General features: G+C 42.5%; 1 protein-coding gene across 3 annotated transcripts in view; it reads left to right on the forward strand.

Annotated features, from left to right (window-relative positions):
- Positions 1–15755, forward strand: part of CNTN6 (contactin 6) — a 129358-nt gene that overhangs the window by 55490 nt on the left and 58113 nt on the right. For all 3 annotated transcript variants that reach the window (XM_063165041.1, XM_063165040.1, XM_063165042.1), the window contains one exon: positions 13135–13230. In XM_063165041.1, coding sequence (XP_063021111.1) covers positions 13135–13230 — 96 coding nt within the window. The remainder of the gene's footprint in view (positions 1–13134; positions 13231–15755) is intronic.

Consider the following 15755-nt stretch of genomic DNA (forward strand, 5'->3'; position numbering starts at 1 on the left):
TTCTTCACAGAAAGAGTTGGCTGGGCATTGGAATGGGCTGCCCAGGGAGGTGGTGGAGTCACTGTCCCTGGAGGGGTTTACAAAAGGCTGGGTGAGGCACTCAGTGCCATGGTGCAGCTCATAAGGTGATGTTAGGTCATAGGTTGGAGGTCTTTTCCATCTTTAATCACAGAATTAACAGGGTTGGAAAAAACCTTTGAGATCATCCAGTCCAGCCTTTGCCCTATCTGCCCCTGCTCATAAACCAAGTCACAAAATTTCACGTCTACTCATTTTTTTGAACACTTCCAAGGATGGGGACTCCATCATTTCCATGAGCAGCCAGTTCCAGAGCTTGGCCACTCTTTCAGTGGTGAAATTTTTCCTAAGGCATTTTTATTTAAGGCATTTCATGCCTTAAAAAAAAAGACAAACAAAAAACCTGTTGGGGAAAACTGCTTCAGTATGGCTTCAACCAGAACTTTCTCCCAAGGCACACAGGGGATTTGCTTTAATTATTTCCTCAGTTTTAAGCAAAAATAACTGTGTGCAAACAACTGGTCTTGAGGGAAATCCCTGTAACAGGCTGCATGAAACAGCCTGTCCAGGCCTGTTACTTGTTCTTTTAGCTCTCAAACACATCTATAGCAGAGGCATTAAGGGATATGTGGGAGAATTAAGAAGTGCAATTAAACAAACCAGAATAAAAAAGGACTCTACAATGAAAAAGAATCAAATGCAAACCTCATTCATAATTATTCAGGGCATAAACCCAGAAAATTTAGTATTAATTGAAAGCATCTTGGTGCTTAGGGATCTTAAATTAGATTCTCAGTCAAATTATTCCACCCTTGATGATAAAAGTCATGATGTTTGCAGCTTTCTCAGACCTGAAATTCTGAGAAACAAGGGCAACAATCTAATTTCATGCCTAGAATTGGTCACTTTGCCCTGAACCTCACAGAAGGGCACACAATGGAGCAATTAGTATTTTAAAGTTCCCCACAATGTTACAGACCAAAGAGGGATTTCTTCTTGGAGTTTTTGAGCTCCAACCAAATTCTCCTGGTTTTCAAAGTGGTACTTAAGGGCTTTGCTTGGTGCTTATTCTCAGCAGCATTTTCCTGACACTGCCACCCTCCCTGCTCTTGGCCAGGGATGATGTGCTCGCAGCAGTGTGGCTGAGAGGGACAGTGCTGGAGCACTTGGAAGGAAATCTGCAGCTCCCAAGAGCTTCCACGTGCTTTTTTTGTCAGAGACAGAAGATACAGTTTTGCTGAAATAACAAATTAGAAGCAATAATTCCTACTGGACTGAGGTTTTGTCATCCCGAAACACAAAAATAATAGCCCACCATTAGCATTTCACCATTTCAGGGAGGAATATGTTAAACCAAATCAAACCCATTTAGTGTTTGCTGGATGGTGACAGGCTGAGCTTTAGCAGAGCCCTGTTGGAGGGGCTGGCTGGGAGATGCTCAGCCAGCATAAAAGCCCACTTTTCATCTGATTACTTCATCGTGTTATTTACCTCTGAGTGCACACAAATTACAGAAACATCACAAAGCAATCCAGCAGCCTCAGGATGTCATAACCCTTTTCACTGGCAGTGTATGCTTTGAAACAGAAAATGGAAAAATCAATAGGCTTGGATCAGATAGGCTGAATTTGCAAAGTCTGGACATGCATGAATTTAAGGCTAAATGGCTCCTACACTTCTGGCTGGGTTGTGTTGTGGTGCTGTGTGTGTCCAGAAATCCCTCTGTAACAATTGTATTTGATTAAAAGGTGTGCTAGCTGTTGTAACTACCACCTGGAGTAAAGCTCTCTGGGTCTTTAAGCTGATTGTTAATTCATCACAGCACACGAGGGCTGGAATGCTGATCAGGCTCCCTGGCAGATGATTGCAGGAATGAACTCTGGCAGTGCCTTTCTTTTTCAAAAGGAGGCATAAACTGCTCAGTTCAGCACTCAACAGGCACTCAGGGATGACCAGCTGATAACTGAGGAGCGGGAAGCAGGAAGAGCTTAGTTTGCCAGTGCCAGGAAAAGTTCATCATCAAAAATGCATCCCCAAAAGTTTGTCTTGGCTTTCTAAATTCCCTTTTCCCCTTTAGGGACATGTCAGGTAAAGCCATAGAATTGCCTCTATCTACAGGGAATCATGGAATGGCCTGGTTGGAGGGGACATTAATGATCATCCAGTTCCACCCTCTGCCACTTTTCACTACCCCAGATTGCTCAAAGCCCTCTCCAGCCTGGCCTTGGACACTTCCAGGGATGGGGCAGCCCCAGCTTATCTGGGTACCCTGTGCCAGGGCCTCAGCACCCTCACAGGGAGGAATTTCTTCCCAATATCTCACCTAACCCTGCCCTCTGGCAGTTTGGAAGCTATTTCCCCTTGTGTTGCCCTTCCAGGACCTTTCCAAAGTCTCTGTCCATCTGTCTTGTAGCTCCCTGCAGGCACTGGAAGGCCACCATGAGGTCACCCAGGCTGAACAATCCCAATTCTCTCCGTCTCCCATCCCAGCACAACTCTCCACCCTACCCATGCTGAGTAATGACCCTACCTCTCTGTTTTAAAAGGGTATAATCCTAGAATGATTTGGGAGGGACCTTAGAGTTCATCTCATTCCAACCCCACTTCCTCTGGTGCAGAAACACATCTGAACTGCAGACGTGGAGAATCACCCACAAAATTCTCCTTTGCACGCTCTGCACAGCCCTCCTGGTGATCCTGGTAACACCTCCCAGCCTTCCCTTCAGCAGGTGAGGAACAAATGCAACCTGCAGCGGGAACATTTGCTGTGGATCGATGCTGTGTGGAGGATGGAAGTGCTGCTGTCATCTCTTCCATATGTCACTAAAAAGCCTCACAGCTCAAAATTGCCTTTTGGACTTTTAAGCACAGGTAGAATCCAATATCACTGCAGCAGCAGCAGCAGCCACTCTCCCTGGTGTGGGGAGCTGAGGGCCAGGTTCTGAGCAGAATGAGTTACAGAAAACAAACCGTGTATTTTATCAGAATTCTGCTTGGAGTGGAAAGAAAGAGAACTTTCATTTATCACTTGTGATTGTTATGGACACTCTGTGCCAATGCTCCGGCTCTCTCTGCAGCAGTTCCCGTGGCAGGAGACCACACCAAGGTCTTTGGTTAATGGATGCTCTCCATGGAACAGACCCAGCAGCCTCAGGCTTGTTTTCTTTTTTTGCCCCTTTACTTCACAGAGTTTCTTCAGAAAATCAGGAAAAACCTGGTGAGAACCACTCTTGTAAGGAATATGACATTTCCAGGAGTAACAGCCCCAGCTCTCTTCACAGGAGAAGTGCTCCAGCCCTCTGATCAACTTGGTGGCTCCTATGGGCTGGTTCCAACAGGGAGAGCTCTCCAAGGGGTCACTGTCCTGCTCTACCCACCCCAAACTGGGGCACTGGGCATCCTTCAGGGCCTCTTTGAGCAGAACACATGCAGGGATCCCTCTGAAGTGAGGCAATTTAATCACCCCAAGACCAAAACCACTGCAAGACCTCACCATGCTCAGCTCATCTCCCCTCTGAGCTTCCCAGTGTTTATTTCTTTGCAGAATTGTGTGCACACAAACCCCCTCACGACCTCCAGGAAAAGCAAGAACCACCACTCAGCAGAGATGAAGCAGGAAGCCTGGAAGGGTTTCACCTGCCTGCTGACAGGACAAGGCAGGGTGATAATAGAACTTCTATTTTAAAACTCTGGTATCGCAAGAATGGGAATATGCAAATCTCCTGACATTCCTGAAGACACAGAGAACAGCCTGGAATCTTAAAACCAGAAGATATGGGTGTGTCTCCATAAGGAAGGGGGTTTGCTTTCTCCATCATTCCCTCTTTTAGTCTCCTCTGCATTCCCAGAGCCCATTGGTGTCCATTGACACCAATTGTCCTGTTTATTTTAAGTTGTAACAGACCAGGCACACCAGAAATTCCACTTTTCTGCCCCTCCCATGGTTTAAACACCTCTCTCAGAGTACTTAACCACTGTGTTCAAGGCTCTGCTCTATCAGCACTTGGTTAAAGCTGCTTTATTCCAGGTTAGTTCCTTAGACTTTTATTATAAAAGGAGGTTTTTTATCTGTGCAACAGAGATCTACATTGCAGAGAGGTTGTAAGGAGCATTACAGGCAGTGAACCAGGCAGATAAAGTAGCAATAGGGAACATAGAAGTATTTGAAGATTATCTTTCAGTTCTATATTACTTACTCTTCTTTAGGTCCTTTAAAAGTGTTTATCCTAAATCAACCCATTGCCACTTGTATTGGAAAAGCAATACATGTGATTGAGATATGGTGGGGAACAAAGCATCCACAGGTCCCAGAGCTGATATATTCTGATTGATAAAATTTAATACTGGGGAAGGATAAAACCTGTCTATGTTTGCAGTCTAGATCTGCTATTTTATCTGTTCTCCTTTCATTACAGACAAGATGATGTAGATTCCAATACATTATTGAGTGAAATATCCATGGTGTTCACATCAGTTTGTTAATTTTTTTGGTGTGACAAAGGAAGTTATGGCGGAGGTTTGCAAGGGAAAAAAACCAAACCTACATTATTTGGAATAAATAATTGGCTTTTTTTGATAAAATAATGAAATTAATTGATCAATTCTTTTTGCAGTGAAGGTTGGTCCTGTGTAAGGTTTTAAGGCCGCAGATAAATTGTCTATTCTGTAGCTGATACTGGGGAAGGAGAAACAGTGTGTAACATTTGGACTTTTCATGGAGTGAAGGAATGAGGTCAGAGGCATTGCTTTTCTCAACAGCAAAACCACATCTGGCACAGAGAGTGCACTGAGCTGTAAATATCCATTTCTAAATGCTACAGCAAGAACAAATATTGTAACCTACACCTGAAATCCCACTGACAGATTCACATCCAAAAATCCCCTACATCGATGGCTTGGGTAAATCTTGAAGTTCCCATTGGAAGGAATTCTTTGAGGGTTTGCAGCTGGAATGAGGGAGGTAAAGAAGGGGCTGGGGCAACTCAGGGTAGTTCTACAAGAAGTAATTCTGTGCTGGATCAAGATCTCCAAAGGGCTGGGCAGGAATTTGGGAAGGGCTGAAACAGGCACAGACTTTGTGTGAGCAGTGCGCGAGAGCTCTTTCTTCCTGGCACTTTTCCTCTCTTCCTTGCCACATTTCCTCTTTCTTGCCACTTTTCCTCTCTTTCTTGCCGTTTTTATTGCATGTACAAGCCTTGATTATTATTTTGTTGGTAGAAGCATTATAGAATGAATTATTTGCCTTAAGAGGGACTGTATCCATCAGAACCCAGGGCAGGGATGCCAGAGGCGATTCCTGCAGAATCAGGGTACAGCTATGTGTCCCCAACAGCAAGGTCAAGGTCTGAGGGAAGGGAGAAGTTCCTAAACCATCTCCTCATAGTTAAAAGCAGGTTGCGGTGGGAGCAGTGGGAAATATGAGGGAGAGAGGGTTTGGATAAGAATGAACCCCCTGCCAAAAGGACATTTGCCACAGCAGCCAGGGCTGTCTCCCCTGGAAGTCAGGAGAATCACTGTAGCTGTGGCAGGGAGAAATCCGACCCTTGAGGTTCAGCCCAGGGAGAGAAATCTGTCTTTAAGAGCTCTCCAATCTGGAGAAAACTCCTGCAGACGGCGAAGTGACTCTGGTGATGACAGGTGACAAATGAACTGTGCCGTGACAAGTGAGAAAACTGTTCAGGAATATGAAATATTGAAGAAATATTCCCTGTGTGCCCCTCCCTGGGAGAGGGGCAGCTCTTCAGCTGTGCCTCTGGCCTGCAGATGGGCTTTGGAGCAGGAGCCCCAAGGCTGTGTCAACACTTACTGCTCAGAGCAAGTCCTGTGCTCAGCTCAGAAGAGAAATTTAATATTTTATGCTGCTAACTCTGTAAAAGCAAGGAAAAAAAATAACAAAGGCCAGATGTAGACCTGCTCTACAGCTTCCCAGCATATGTTTCTGTGCTCTGGGTTTGTTGGTGCATGAATAAAATCAAGCCAGCTCAGGGTTTTTCCCCCCTCTCACCTCACCCTCCCTTTTAATTTAATTGTGACCTTCCACTTTTTTCCTCTAGAGAAGCTTGATATTACTTTGTAAAGGGCATTTTCACTCTTTAATTGAATCAGACAATCAGACTGTGGCAGAAATTATTGTTCCCCACCTTGAAAATGAGTGCCTGGATTGGCCATTCAGATAATTTAGGCTGAATTGAGGACGCAGGGCCTGTGTTCATCCTGAAGTGTAAATTACAGATCCTTGCCCTTGGAAGCTCCAAAGTAATTTAACTAAATAAGGAAGCACTGATGAAGGTCTTTGGATGATTACACAGCTAAGGACACGACCAGTGATTGTGGTTTTCCCTCATTTTTGACAAGCAGCTCCATCAGGGAGTTTTGGGGGACAGGACAGCTTTTCCTTTATCCACTATGGGGTGCAGTGCTCCCCTAAGGTGGAAATGAGGACAAAATGGGAATTCCAGTGGATTTTTAACCTGTCCTGGGGAAAGGAGACACTCAGGCATTGCCTAGGCTGCTCCTGGCTGATTCAGCTCCAAATCTTCCAGACCTGAAGTGTTAAAGGCTCACGAGTGCTTCAGATGGAGCAGGGGAACTCAGCAGGTGTTGAGGAGAAAATCCAAGTATTTAAAAGGCAGGAAATGGGAAATACTAAGCAGCTTTCAGACACCTTAATTAGAGATAACACCACTCTTAATCTCAGAATTGAATTCATAGAAAATCAATTAGAACATTTAAAAAATTGAGATTAGATGCTAACGGGGAAAGATTAATGTATTGACAGTATTACCAAGACAAAGGAACTGTCAGAGGATTTGTTCAGCAAGTTTAGTGCAGTTTGGAAAGCTGAAAAAGAGAGTTTACTTTGCAGTGGAAGTTGGAGGGAAGGAGATTAGCCATTCCTTTGGGAGATATTTGGAGAAAGAAGGAAATTTCCATAATTTCCATAATTTCCATACTACACACCCTGTAGTATCCAGGCTGCAAGAGATTGGTGCTCATCTCCTACAAGGCAATTCAGTACAAAAATACTCAGGAGAAGCAAAGAACAGGGATTGGTGTCCAGGAGGGGTCTGGGATGGTCTGGATAGGCACAGCCTGTAGCTAAAAGAGCTTTAACCCCAAATTTTTTGGGACTTCCTTTATTTGAGAGAAGAGATAGCAGACCCAAAATCTGGAAGCATGGGGCCTTCCAGAATTTGAGATAAAGATTCAATAGGCTTCATTTTTATTATCTATAGTTATAACAGACCTAAATTCTCAGATTCAGGCACCAAATTCAGCCCCAAATGGGACCCCTAATTCATTACAGCCAGAGCAAAAGAAGGTAACTAATGATCAGCTGATAACACAGGTGCTGGAAATACTGCCAGCAAATCATAACCAGGAGCTTCCTTGGAAAAGTGCTGAGCTTTGTGCCCCATTTCCCTGTGAGGAAACTCCTGTTGTGCTGCCTCACTGCAGGAACACCTCTCCTATTGCAATATATCACAGGCTAGAGGAGACACAGAAGGAAAAAAAGGGGAACAGAAGTGATCTATCACAATTTGACACAGGCACATGGAAGTGTGAGGAATTGTATTGATTTGTCCTCAGGAGCGTGGCTAATTTGTAAGGAGCTCTTACTCCTCATGCCTTAACATTCATTGCACATTTCAATACCAAGTAATTACAGCCATTATATTTGGGATTATGTAATGACAAAACATTTATGAGGGGAAAAAAAATTATCAAAAGTTCAAGCAAGCATGAAATCACTTTAATTCAGATGAACTGTGGTAATTGTGCAAGGTGATAAATTGGAGTTTCTCTAATTGTCTGTGACAATTTCATATATTAAAACACCCAAATTTCCTTGGTTTCCTTGGAGAAGTTCTGTGCTCCTTCTTAGGATGGACTGGTTTGGAATGGATGGATTTGGGTGGACTGTCCCTGAGCAGGTTCAGAAATTTCAAACACAATTGGGAGGTTGAAATAAATGAGTTGCTGCTTGTGATTTGCTTTTTGTTCCTATCCAACATGTGTAAGAAGCAGTTCCCTAATCCCAGGGAAACTGACCTTTCACTCTTGTGTGGTTAAATTTGCTATTCCAATACCTGAAAGGCAGTTTTAAATTAAAATAAAGCAAACAAAAAACCCAGATGTGTGGGTAATAGTGGGGAAATTAGAACAAATATATTAATGAGCAGTCAGCAACTGGATATTGCTTGGAGCACCCTGTTCTAGTGGAAGGTGTCCCTGCCCATGGCAAGGGGTGGAACAGGATGGGCTTTTAGTGCTTCCAACCCAAAGCACCCTTGGATTTATGATTATCTCTATTTTTAGGAGCTTTAAAACATTAAGGAAAAAATAATGTATGGCTGAACCTATTAATTAACCTATTAATTAATGAAATTGCTTCAGCAGGAAAGTTCTCTGTCCACCACTTCCATTTTGTTGCTGTCTCCAGAGACCAGTTTTTCAGGCAAACACCTCCCCCAGCCTGGGTTTGCTTCTCTCACTGGCACATTTGTACAGCAAAGTGATGGTCACCTTCATCCAACACTGATATTCTTCTCAACCTCTGGTTTTATTCTGTTTGAAATCTACCTAGAAGACTTTCAGGCCATAATAAGGATGAAGGCAGGTTGGAGCACCCTGGCATAGTGGAAGGTGTCTATGGCAGGGGTGGAATAGGATGGGCTTTAAGGTACTTCCAACCCAAACCTTCTGTAATTCCATGATGACATCCTTGACCCCAGAGGGTAAAGCTGGGTTACACCAGGTGAAAAATGCTCTGACCCATTTCTTCTCCCCCACTCCTCCCTTCATTCCCAGCGAGGAGCTGACAGCCTCCTCCACCCCAAGAACTCCTGCTCCCATCAGAAAAGGCCCTTCCCTGGCCCCACCCCACAAAATGCCATATGTTTGGGGTGCTGAGAGCTCAGCCCTGCAGGAGACGAGGCCGTGCCACACGCAGCTGAGTCCCTACATCATTCCCACTCCTCCCTGGGAAGGATCACTTGTGCATCTGAGCATTTCGCTTGGCCCCCACGACCTCATTATCACATCCAACTGATTAATCCTGCTCCACCAAGAGCAGTCTGCCAACATGCACAGATCCAGGGGAAAAAAAAAAGTGGTTTTTTTGTTAAAACTCGCGGCTGAGAGAGCAATGGAGTGTGAGGGAACTCGTTGTTCTTCAAGTGAGATAAATACAGACAAAGAATGAAAGGAATTATGTAGGAACTAGGTGATAATTTATTTATGGATCTCTGCAGAAACACTGAAGTTAGCAAATATACCATCTGTTAAATAGTCATCTTATTCCTAAGTGCATATTAGCAATCTAAATGTGTGCCAAACACCTGATCTTAGCCTTCTTAGTTGATACTCCTTTTGACAAGCAACATTCTGCTTTATTAGGTTATGTCATGTTACGTTATAGAGCTGTGCTAGGGAACAGGAGCTGGAAGAACACAGTGCTTGTGCTCTCCTGGTGTAAATGAACACCCAGGGCAAGGAGAAGGGCTTTTGACAGCAGCCAGAATTTCTGAACAACAAGAACAAAGTAGAATATCTGCATTTATATCCTCAGGTAATTTTTTTTTTTTTTTTTTTTGCTATATATATACACTTATCACATTTCAAATTGCAATAAATCATCAAAAATGCAACCCCACAAGTTGGGAAATAGATGGAGAAATATTTGTGCCAAAGACAAACATTATTTGAGGGTCCACCTCTTCCGTCTCTCATCCACCTGGACTGCAAAGCAAAAGAGGATTATTTTATAGCTCATTATTGAACCCATTTGAATGAGGTGTCACAATATTCCACGGGACATGCTGCCTGCCTGCAGAAAGAGTCCAATAAAGATGAAAACAGAAGCAACACAGACCCTACTAATGAATTCTCTTCATCTATTTTGCCTTGGTTTGCTCTTTCAGAGGTTTGGGGTTCTTTTGTTCTTCAATGATTCTTTATTACAGAAAAAGGCACTGAATAAATTCACTTTGTACAATTATCTATCAAAATCAGTCAAAGCAAAAGATCATTTCTGGTTTGGCCTGCGAAATTTTGGGGAGGTGAGGGTTTCTAAAGGATGCAGAATGATGAAGATCTCAGAGTTAAGCAGTGCAATGAATTCTTTAAAGAAAATGTCTTTTCCTAAAGGCCTTTAAAAATTGGGTTAAATAAGGACATTGCATATTTGTCCCTGTCATGGGTGAGATGAAGAGATTAAATGATGATTTATGTGCCTCCACAGCTGTTTTTTTATACCTATGATTAATAAGCAGAAAGGGATGGAAATCTCCTTTCCCTCACTGGAAAATCCGAGTTGCTTTGTGTATCAAAGCTACAAACAGGCCATGAAAGAGCCCAAACTCCTGCCCACGGATTTTGATCCTCAAGGTTGAAAAGTGGAGATTGAAAAGGCACAGCCAACTTCGTCCCCACATGGTTTCAACCGAAAGGGAGAGGGCTATTGGGAAAAATTGGGAAAAAATTGGGAAAAAAGTGGGAAAATTGGGGAAAAATTGGGAAAATGGGATATTGGGAAAAAAATTGTTCCTTGGGAGGGTGGGCAGGCCCTGGCACTGGGTGCCCAGAGAAATTCTGGCTGCCCTGGATCCCTGGCAGTGCCCAAGGCCAGGTTGGAAGGGATTTGGAGCAGCCTGGGATGGTGGAAAGTGTCTCAGGTGTGGGGCTGGATGAGCTTCAAGGTCCCTCCCAACCCAAACCATTCCATGATTCCATAGTAAAATCAAAAATAATCCTGCTCCCTGCAAAACAGCAGATCCCTCAGAGATCTCATCCTCCTGCTTTTAATTATTCCAGTCAGGGACACTCGTCACGGTTTTAATGGAGAGACACGGACAGGTGACACAGCACCTAAAATGAGAGTAAAACTGATAACATGACATATTGTGTCATTAAACTAAAAATTGCGACTAGCAGCTCATTACTTTCCAAAATCTATTCCCATTTCAGAGCGAGGTATTACACAGTTAATTCTCAATTGTCAGGAAAACCTTTTCCTGCTGCTGCACTGCGCTTCCTTTATTTTTTCTCCCTCCTTTCTAGGATGTCTCATAACAACTGAAATTTTGTTCTCAGCAAAAAAATAAAAAATAGGGCTGGTTTCCCACAGTGAAAAGGTTGGGAATAATTACTCAGAGTGCACAGATTTTCCATACTGCCCAGAGTTTTTGGGAGGGGGTTAACTCTATTTTTAAGTAGAAATTGCAATTTGTTTTGTATTACCAGCTGAAGGAAAGAGATAGGAAATGGAACTGCAACCAATTTTGTTGTTGGTGCCTGAATCCTAAAAAAATCTGAATTTTTGCACCTTTCTAATATTTTTTTTAAAAAATTAATATAATAAATATGGAAATTTGAGGATCTTTTCCTCCCTTATCCCAGGGCACAAAGACCAGGCACCCCAAGCAAATCTTGGCAGGAATTCCAGGGACCACTTTTCCACACACATATTTGGTGCTGGCCTTTTTCTTCTCAGAAAACAATTGCCAGGAAAGAAAGAAAATGTGGTAAAATTTCTCAGATGGAATTTTCAAAATGAATAAATAAATCTACAAATTCAGAGACTGGACTCTAATGAAGCCACACTCTAATTAATCATATTACGCCCATCTACTATTTTGTTCTTTATTTAGAATTACAGGATGGAATGCAACTAAATAAATTATTTTTTTTCTATTTTTCTTGGCCTTTCTTGTGTTTTTTTCCCCCTTGGACTACCCATAATCCAAAGCAGAGCTGTGGCCAGCAGGCAATTAAAAGAACATCAGAGTTTAAAACCCTTTCCCCGTGTATTGACAGGGCCCATCTATCGTGCTATGACAGCACGAGGAGGTGCTACAGGTGCTTAATTCAATCCAGCTCCCTCTGAGCAGACAATGTCTTCATAGGAGACCAATATCCAGGAGATGAAGAGGAGGAAAAGAAAAATTAACTGTGTAAAGTTCAGCTAAGGGGGAGAAAATTGATATATTGACATAAATAGCTGAGGCCGTACAGGTAGTAATCGTTATTGCTCTGACCAACGAGGGCTGTTTCTCTCTATTGAACTCTGGCTCAGGCTGGTGTTCAGCTGATGAAAAATGGAACAATTGTTTGAAACAAGAATCTGCAGCAAGGTAAATAAAATGAGCTTAGGGCAGGCAGTTTACAGCTCTGTGGTATAAAGAGGTTTAAGGGGAAGCTGATATTTATTGTATTAAAGCATATTTTGAATGAGTTTTGAGCAATCATTTCCCAAATGGTTCTAAGAAAATGGGAAGGGTTCTCATTAGGATGAGAACTGGATCAAAAAGTAAATAATCTTTTCTTTTAAAAGCACAGCTATTGTGTCATGTTTTGTAATTGAATTAACAGGAACCAAACTGATAATTCTTCAACATCTCAGTGAAACATGAGGAAGCAGCAGATTGAAAAATAAACATTAAGAGCCATAAAAATCACCTGTGGGTGATGGGCACGGACAGGAGATTTCCCATTGGAAGTCCTCTCTTCCTCCCCTCTAAAACCAGTGCTAAAGCTCAAGGCAATCAAAACATATCCAAGCACTGCAGCCAGTTTTGGCCAGCCCAGAATCTTTAAGAAAACAACATATTTTTATCATCATTTAAACCTACACTCTGTGGGAGTCCTGCTGATCTTTAATTATCACTTGTATATATAGAACACAGCTGTTCTCTATTTCTATGGAAAAGGAAACACAACAAAATGCATTTTTTTTCCAACTCATGTAGATTCAGTCTTGCAAGTTCCAAAAAAATGATGCTGGAAAAGCAGTGGAATAATAGACTGGCTTTGCAAATAGAAATTGTAAACACAAATTCCCAAAGTTGCAGTAGAAATGCTGCAGGAATAAGTATTTTGTGAATGCCAAAGGACTCAGTAATGGTTGGACTGCAGGAAATGGGAGGTCTTTTCCAACCTTAATGATCCTGTAATTCACGATATCAGCTTGGACAAGCTATTCTTGCATACAATTTCTCCACGAAATTAAATTCTGCTGTCCAATATGTGACTGGTTTCGAGTTAATTAATTGGGAGGCAGTTGGGAATAGCTCTGATGGACGATAACCAGGCCTTGTTTTCTCCTTCTCCCTCAAGACCTGGAAAACTTCGAGACGAGGCCGAGAAGCCCGGTGTCAGTGAGAGAGGGACAAGGAGTGGTCCTGCTCTGTGGAACTCCCCCCCACCATGGAGGTACGATGGGCACAGCCTGGGCAGACCCTGCTCTGCCTCAGAGGAGCCAGTTCCCTGGGGGATCAGCACTGGAATCTGCTCCTGCATCAATTACCAGGGTTTACAACAAATCTGGATTTTGTTTCTTCAAAGGATGCTGGGTTCATGCTTTTTCAGGGCCCTCTTTTATTATTTTATTATTATTTCTATTATTATTTTGTATTATTTTAATTTTTATTTTATTATTTTATTGGTATTAATAATTTTCTATTATTTTATTATTTCATTATTATTCTATTCTATTTTTATTTTATTAATTTATTTATATTTATTCTTCTGTATTATTTTTATCTATTATTTTATTTCTATTTTATTAATTTTTATTATTTTATTGATATTTATTATTTCCTATTATTTTTATTATTATTTTATTTATATTAATTTATTATTATTATTATTATTATTATTGTTGTTGTTGTTGTTGTTGTTGTTGTTGTTGTTGTTGTTGTTATATTATTTTCATTATTTTATTATTATATCGGGGAGTAGTGATGCCTTAAGTAGCTGGAACAGAGGCTAAATGGAGTTAAGAGGAATAAAGTGGATATTTATTGAAGTGCCTTCAAAGGCCACACCTTGGCAGTACCCGAGCCACAGTCGTGGCTCTGCCCAGATGGCTCCAAGATGGAAGCAAAAAAGGGATTGGTCACGAGATCTCACATTTTTATAAGTTTTAGTCCGTTTGCATACAGAAGCCAACTGTCCAATTAATAGCTTCAAATGATGAAGTTTCAACTTCCACTTTTCACGTTGCTCATGCTTTGGGTCTGAAGTTTGAGAAGATTGTCCTTGAGTCTCCAGCTGGAATGGGATTGTTTTGTCTTCACCACCCTGTGGAAAGATCCCAGTAACACTTAATATAAAGCTACAAGCTGCACACCAAAACAGAACAGAAAAACCTAAAACTCAAGGTATAAATGTGACCTGTCATTCCTTGGGCACAGCAGGGACAGCATGAAGACTCTCTGCTGACATTCCTGGTTATCCCAGGGCCTTGGTCCTCATGGAATGGCAGAAAATCAGCCCTCAGCAATTCCTCCTACACCAAAACCACTCCAGGTCTGCATGGAAAGGCTCCGTTCCCCTTTAGTGCTTGCTGCTCAGTGCCCTCCTTTGAATCCTGCATCAGACACATTGCATTTGTCATGAAGGTTTGGGTTCTGCTCTTGAATCCCTGATTTTATCCCTTCCTGATAACCACAGAATAATCTAGATTGGAAGGGGCTTCTGGAGAGGTGAGCTGCCTGGTTAAAGGACAGATCAGGTCTCATAGGAGCTGTCAGTGCTTCAGATGGGGAATGAAAAGGAGTTTTCTGATGATTTATTTGGAGGTGCTCACCATAAGCCCCTGAAGATCTTCCTTTCTAGGTGGGGTAAATCCAGGTGAAAATTTTACTCAAATAAAGCAAATATTTATTAATAGAGGGGAAATATCAATGACATAGTTACCAAATTGTCTTGTTCTGCCCTTAAAGAATGAGCAGCTCTAGGATGACTCCCCTCCTGCTTTTGGCAGCAGTGACCACGCATCACAGGAGCTGCAGTTTCCCATGTCCTGCTCCCAGCAACCCTCAATCCTTCTCAAAGAAACAGAGTTATGAGCCAAACTCCCAGGAGAAGGTGAATAGTGATGTGGAAAGAGGAGGCAGTATTTCAGAGAGGGAGAAAACCCCATCAATCACCAGCAGCCCCTCCAGTCCCAGGGAGAGGCAGTGTCAGCTCACTGGGTGTTTACAGCCATATGAAAGGAGGATATAATCAAGGAGATGAAGTGAAACAAGGTCCTTAAGGGCACAAGAGGCTTCAAAGAGTTCCTCAAATGCATCAGTGGGACAGGCAGAAAGACAACACATCCATCCTGCAGCCACTGAACTATCCATTTCCCTCCTGCTGCAGGGTAAAATTATGATTTGACAAATTGAAAGGAGGGGAGGAAAACATTCAGAACAAATAAATAGTTACCAGGTGAGCTCCCCCCAGATTAATTGAAGTGACAAAATGGTATCCACCAGCAAAGCCTTTCCCAGAGTGTTCCTGCAGCTGGGAGCTGCTGACCAGCCTGGAAAATCCATTCCCTGCAATAACAAGTCCCCAGAGAGCAGAGCCTGAGTCCTTTTGTCATCCCTAAACACTCTGCTCAGGATCCAGAATTATACACCATGGGGATGGAGTACGTGGTGTGAGCCACGACGAGTCAGAGACTATTTCAAGATGCTTGGGAAGTCATTTTTGTTGAAAAGGATTGTATATTTAGTTTTTTTTAATTGCAACCCTTGCCTCCACCTCACAATACCTACAGGAGGAAGGATTACAAAACTGTGCTCCCAGCTCACATTACAAGAGCTGTGTGCAGCACTTTAAATGTGTCAGGAATTAGAGAGATGTCAAGGAATTTGGAAGATAAGCCCTAGCAGCAGGGAAAGAGTTGCCTTTCCTGTGATGTAATGACTTGAAGGAAGACAGGAGCCCTCTGTACAGCAGTTGTT

This window comes from Melospiza melodia, chromosome 10, assembly GCF_035770615.1.
Source record: "Melospiza melodia melodia isolate bMelMel2 chromosome 10, bMelMel2.pri, whole genome shotgun sequence".
In the NCBI taxonomy this organism is placed as follows: Eukaryota; Metazoa; Chordata; class Aves; order Passeriformes; family Passerellidae; genus Melospiza; species Melospiza melodia.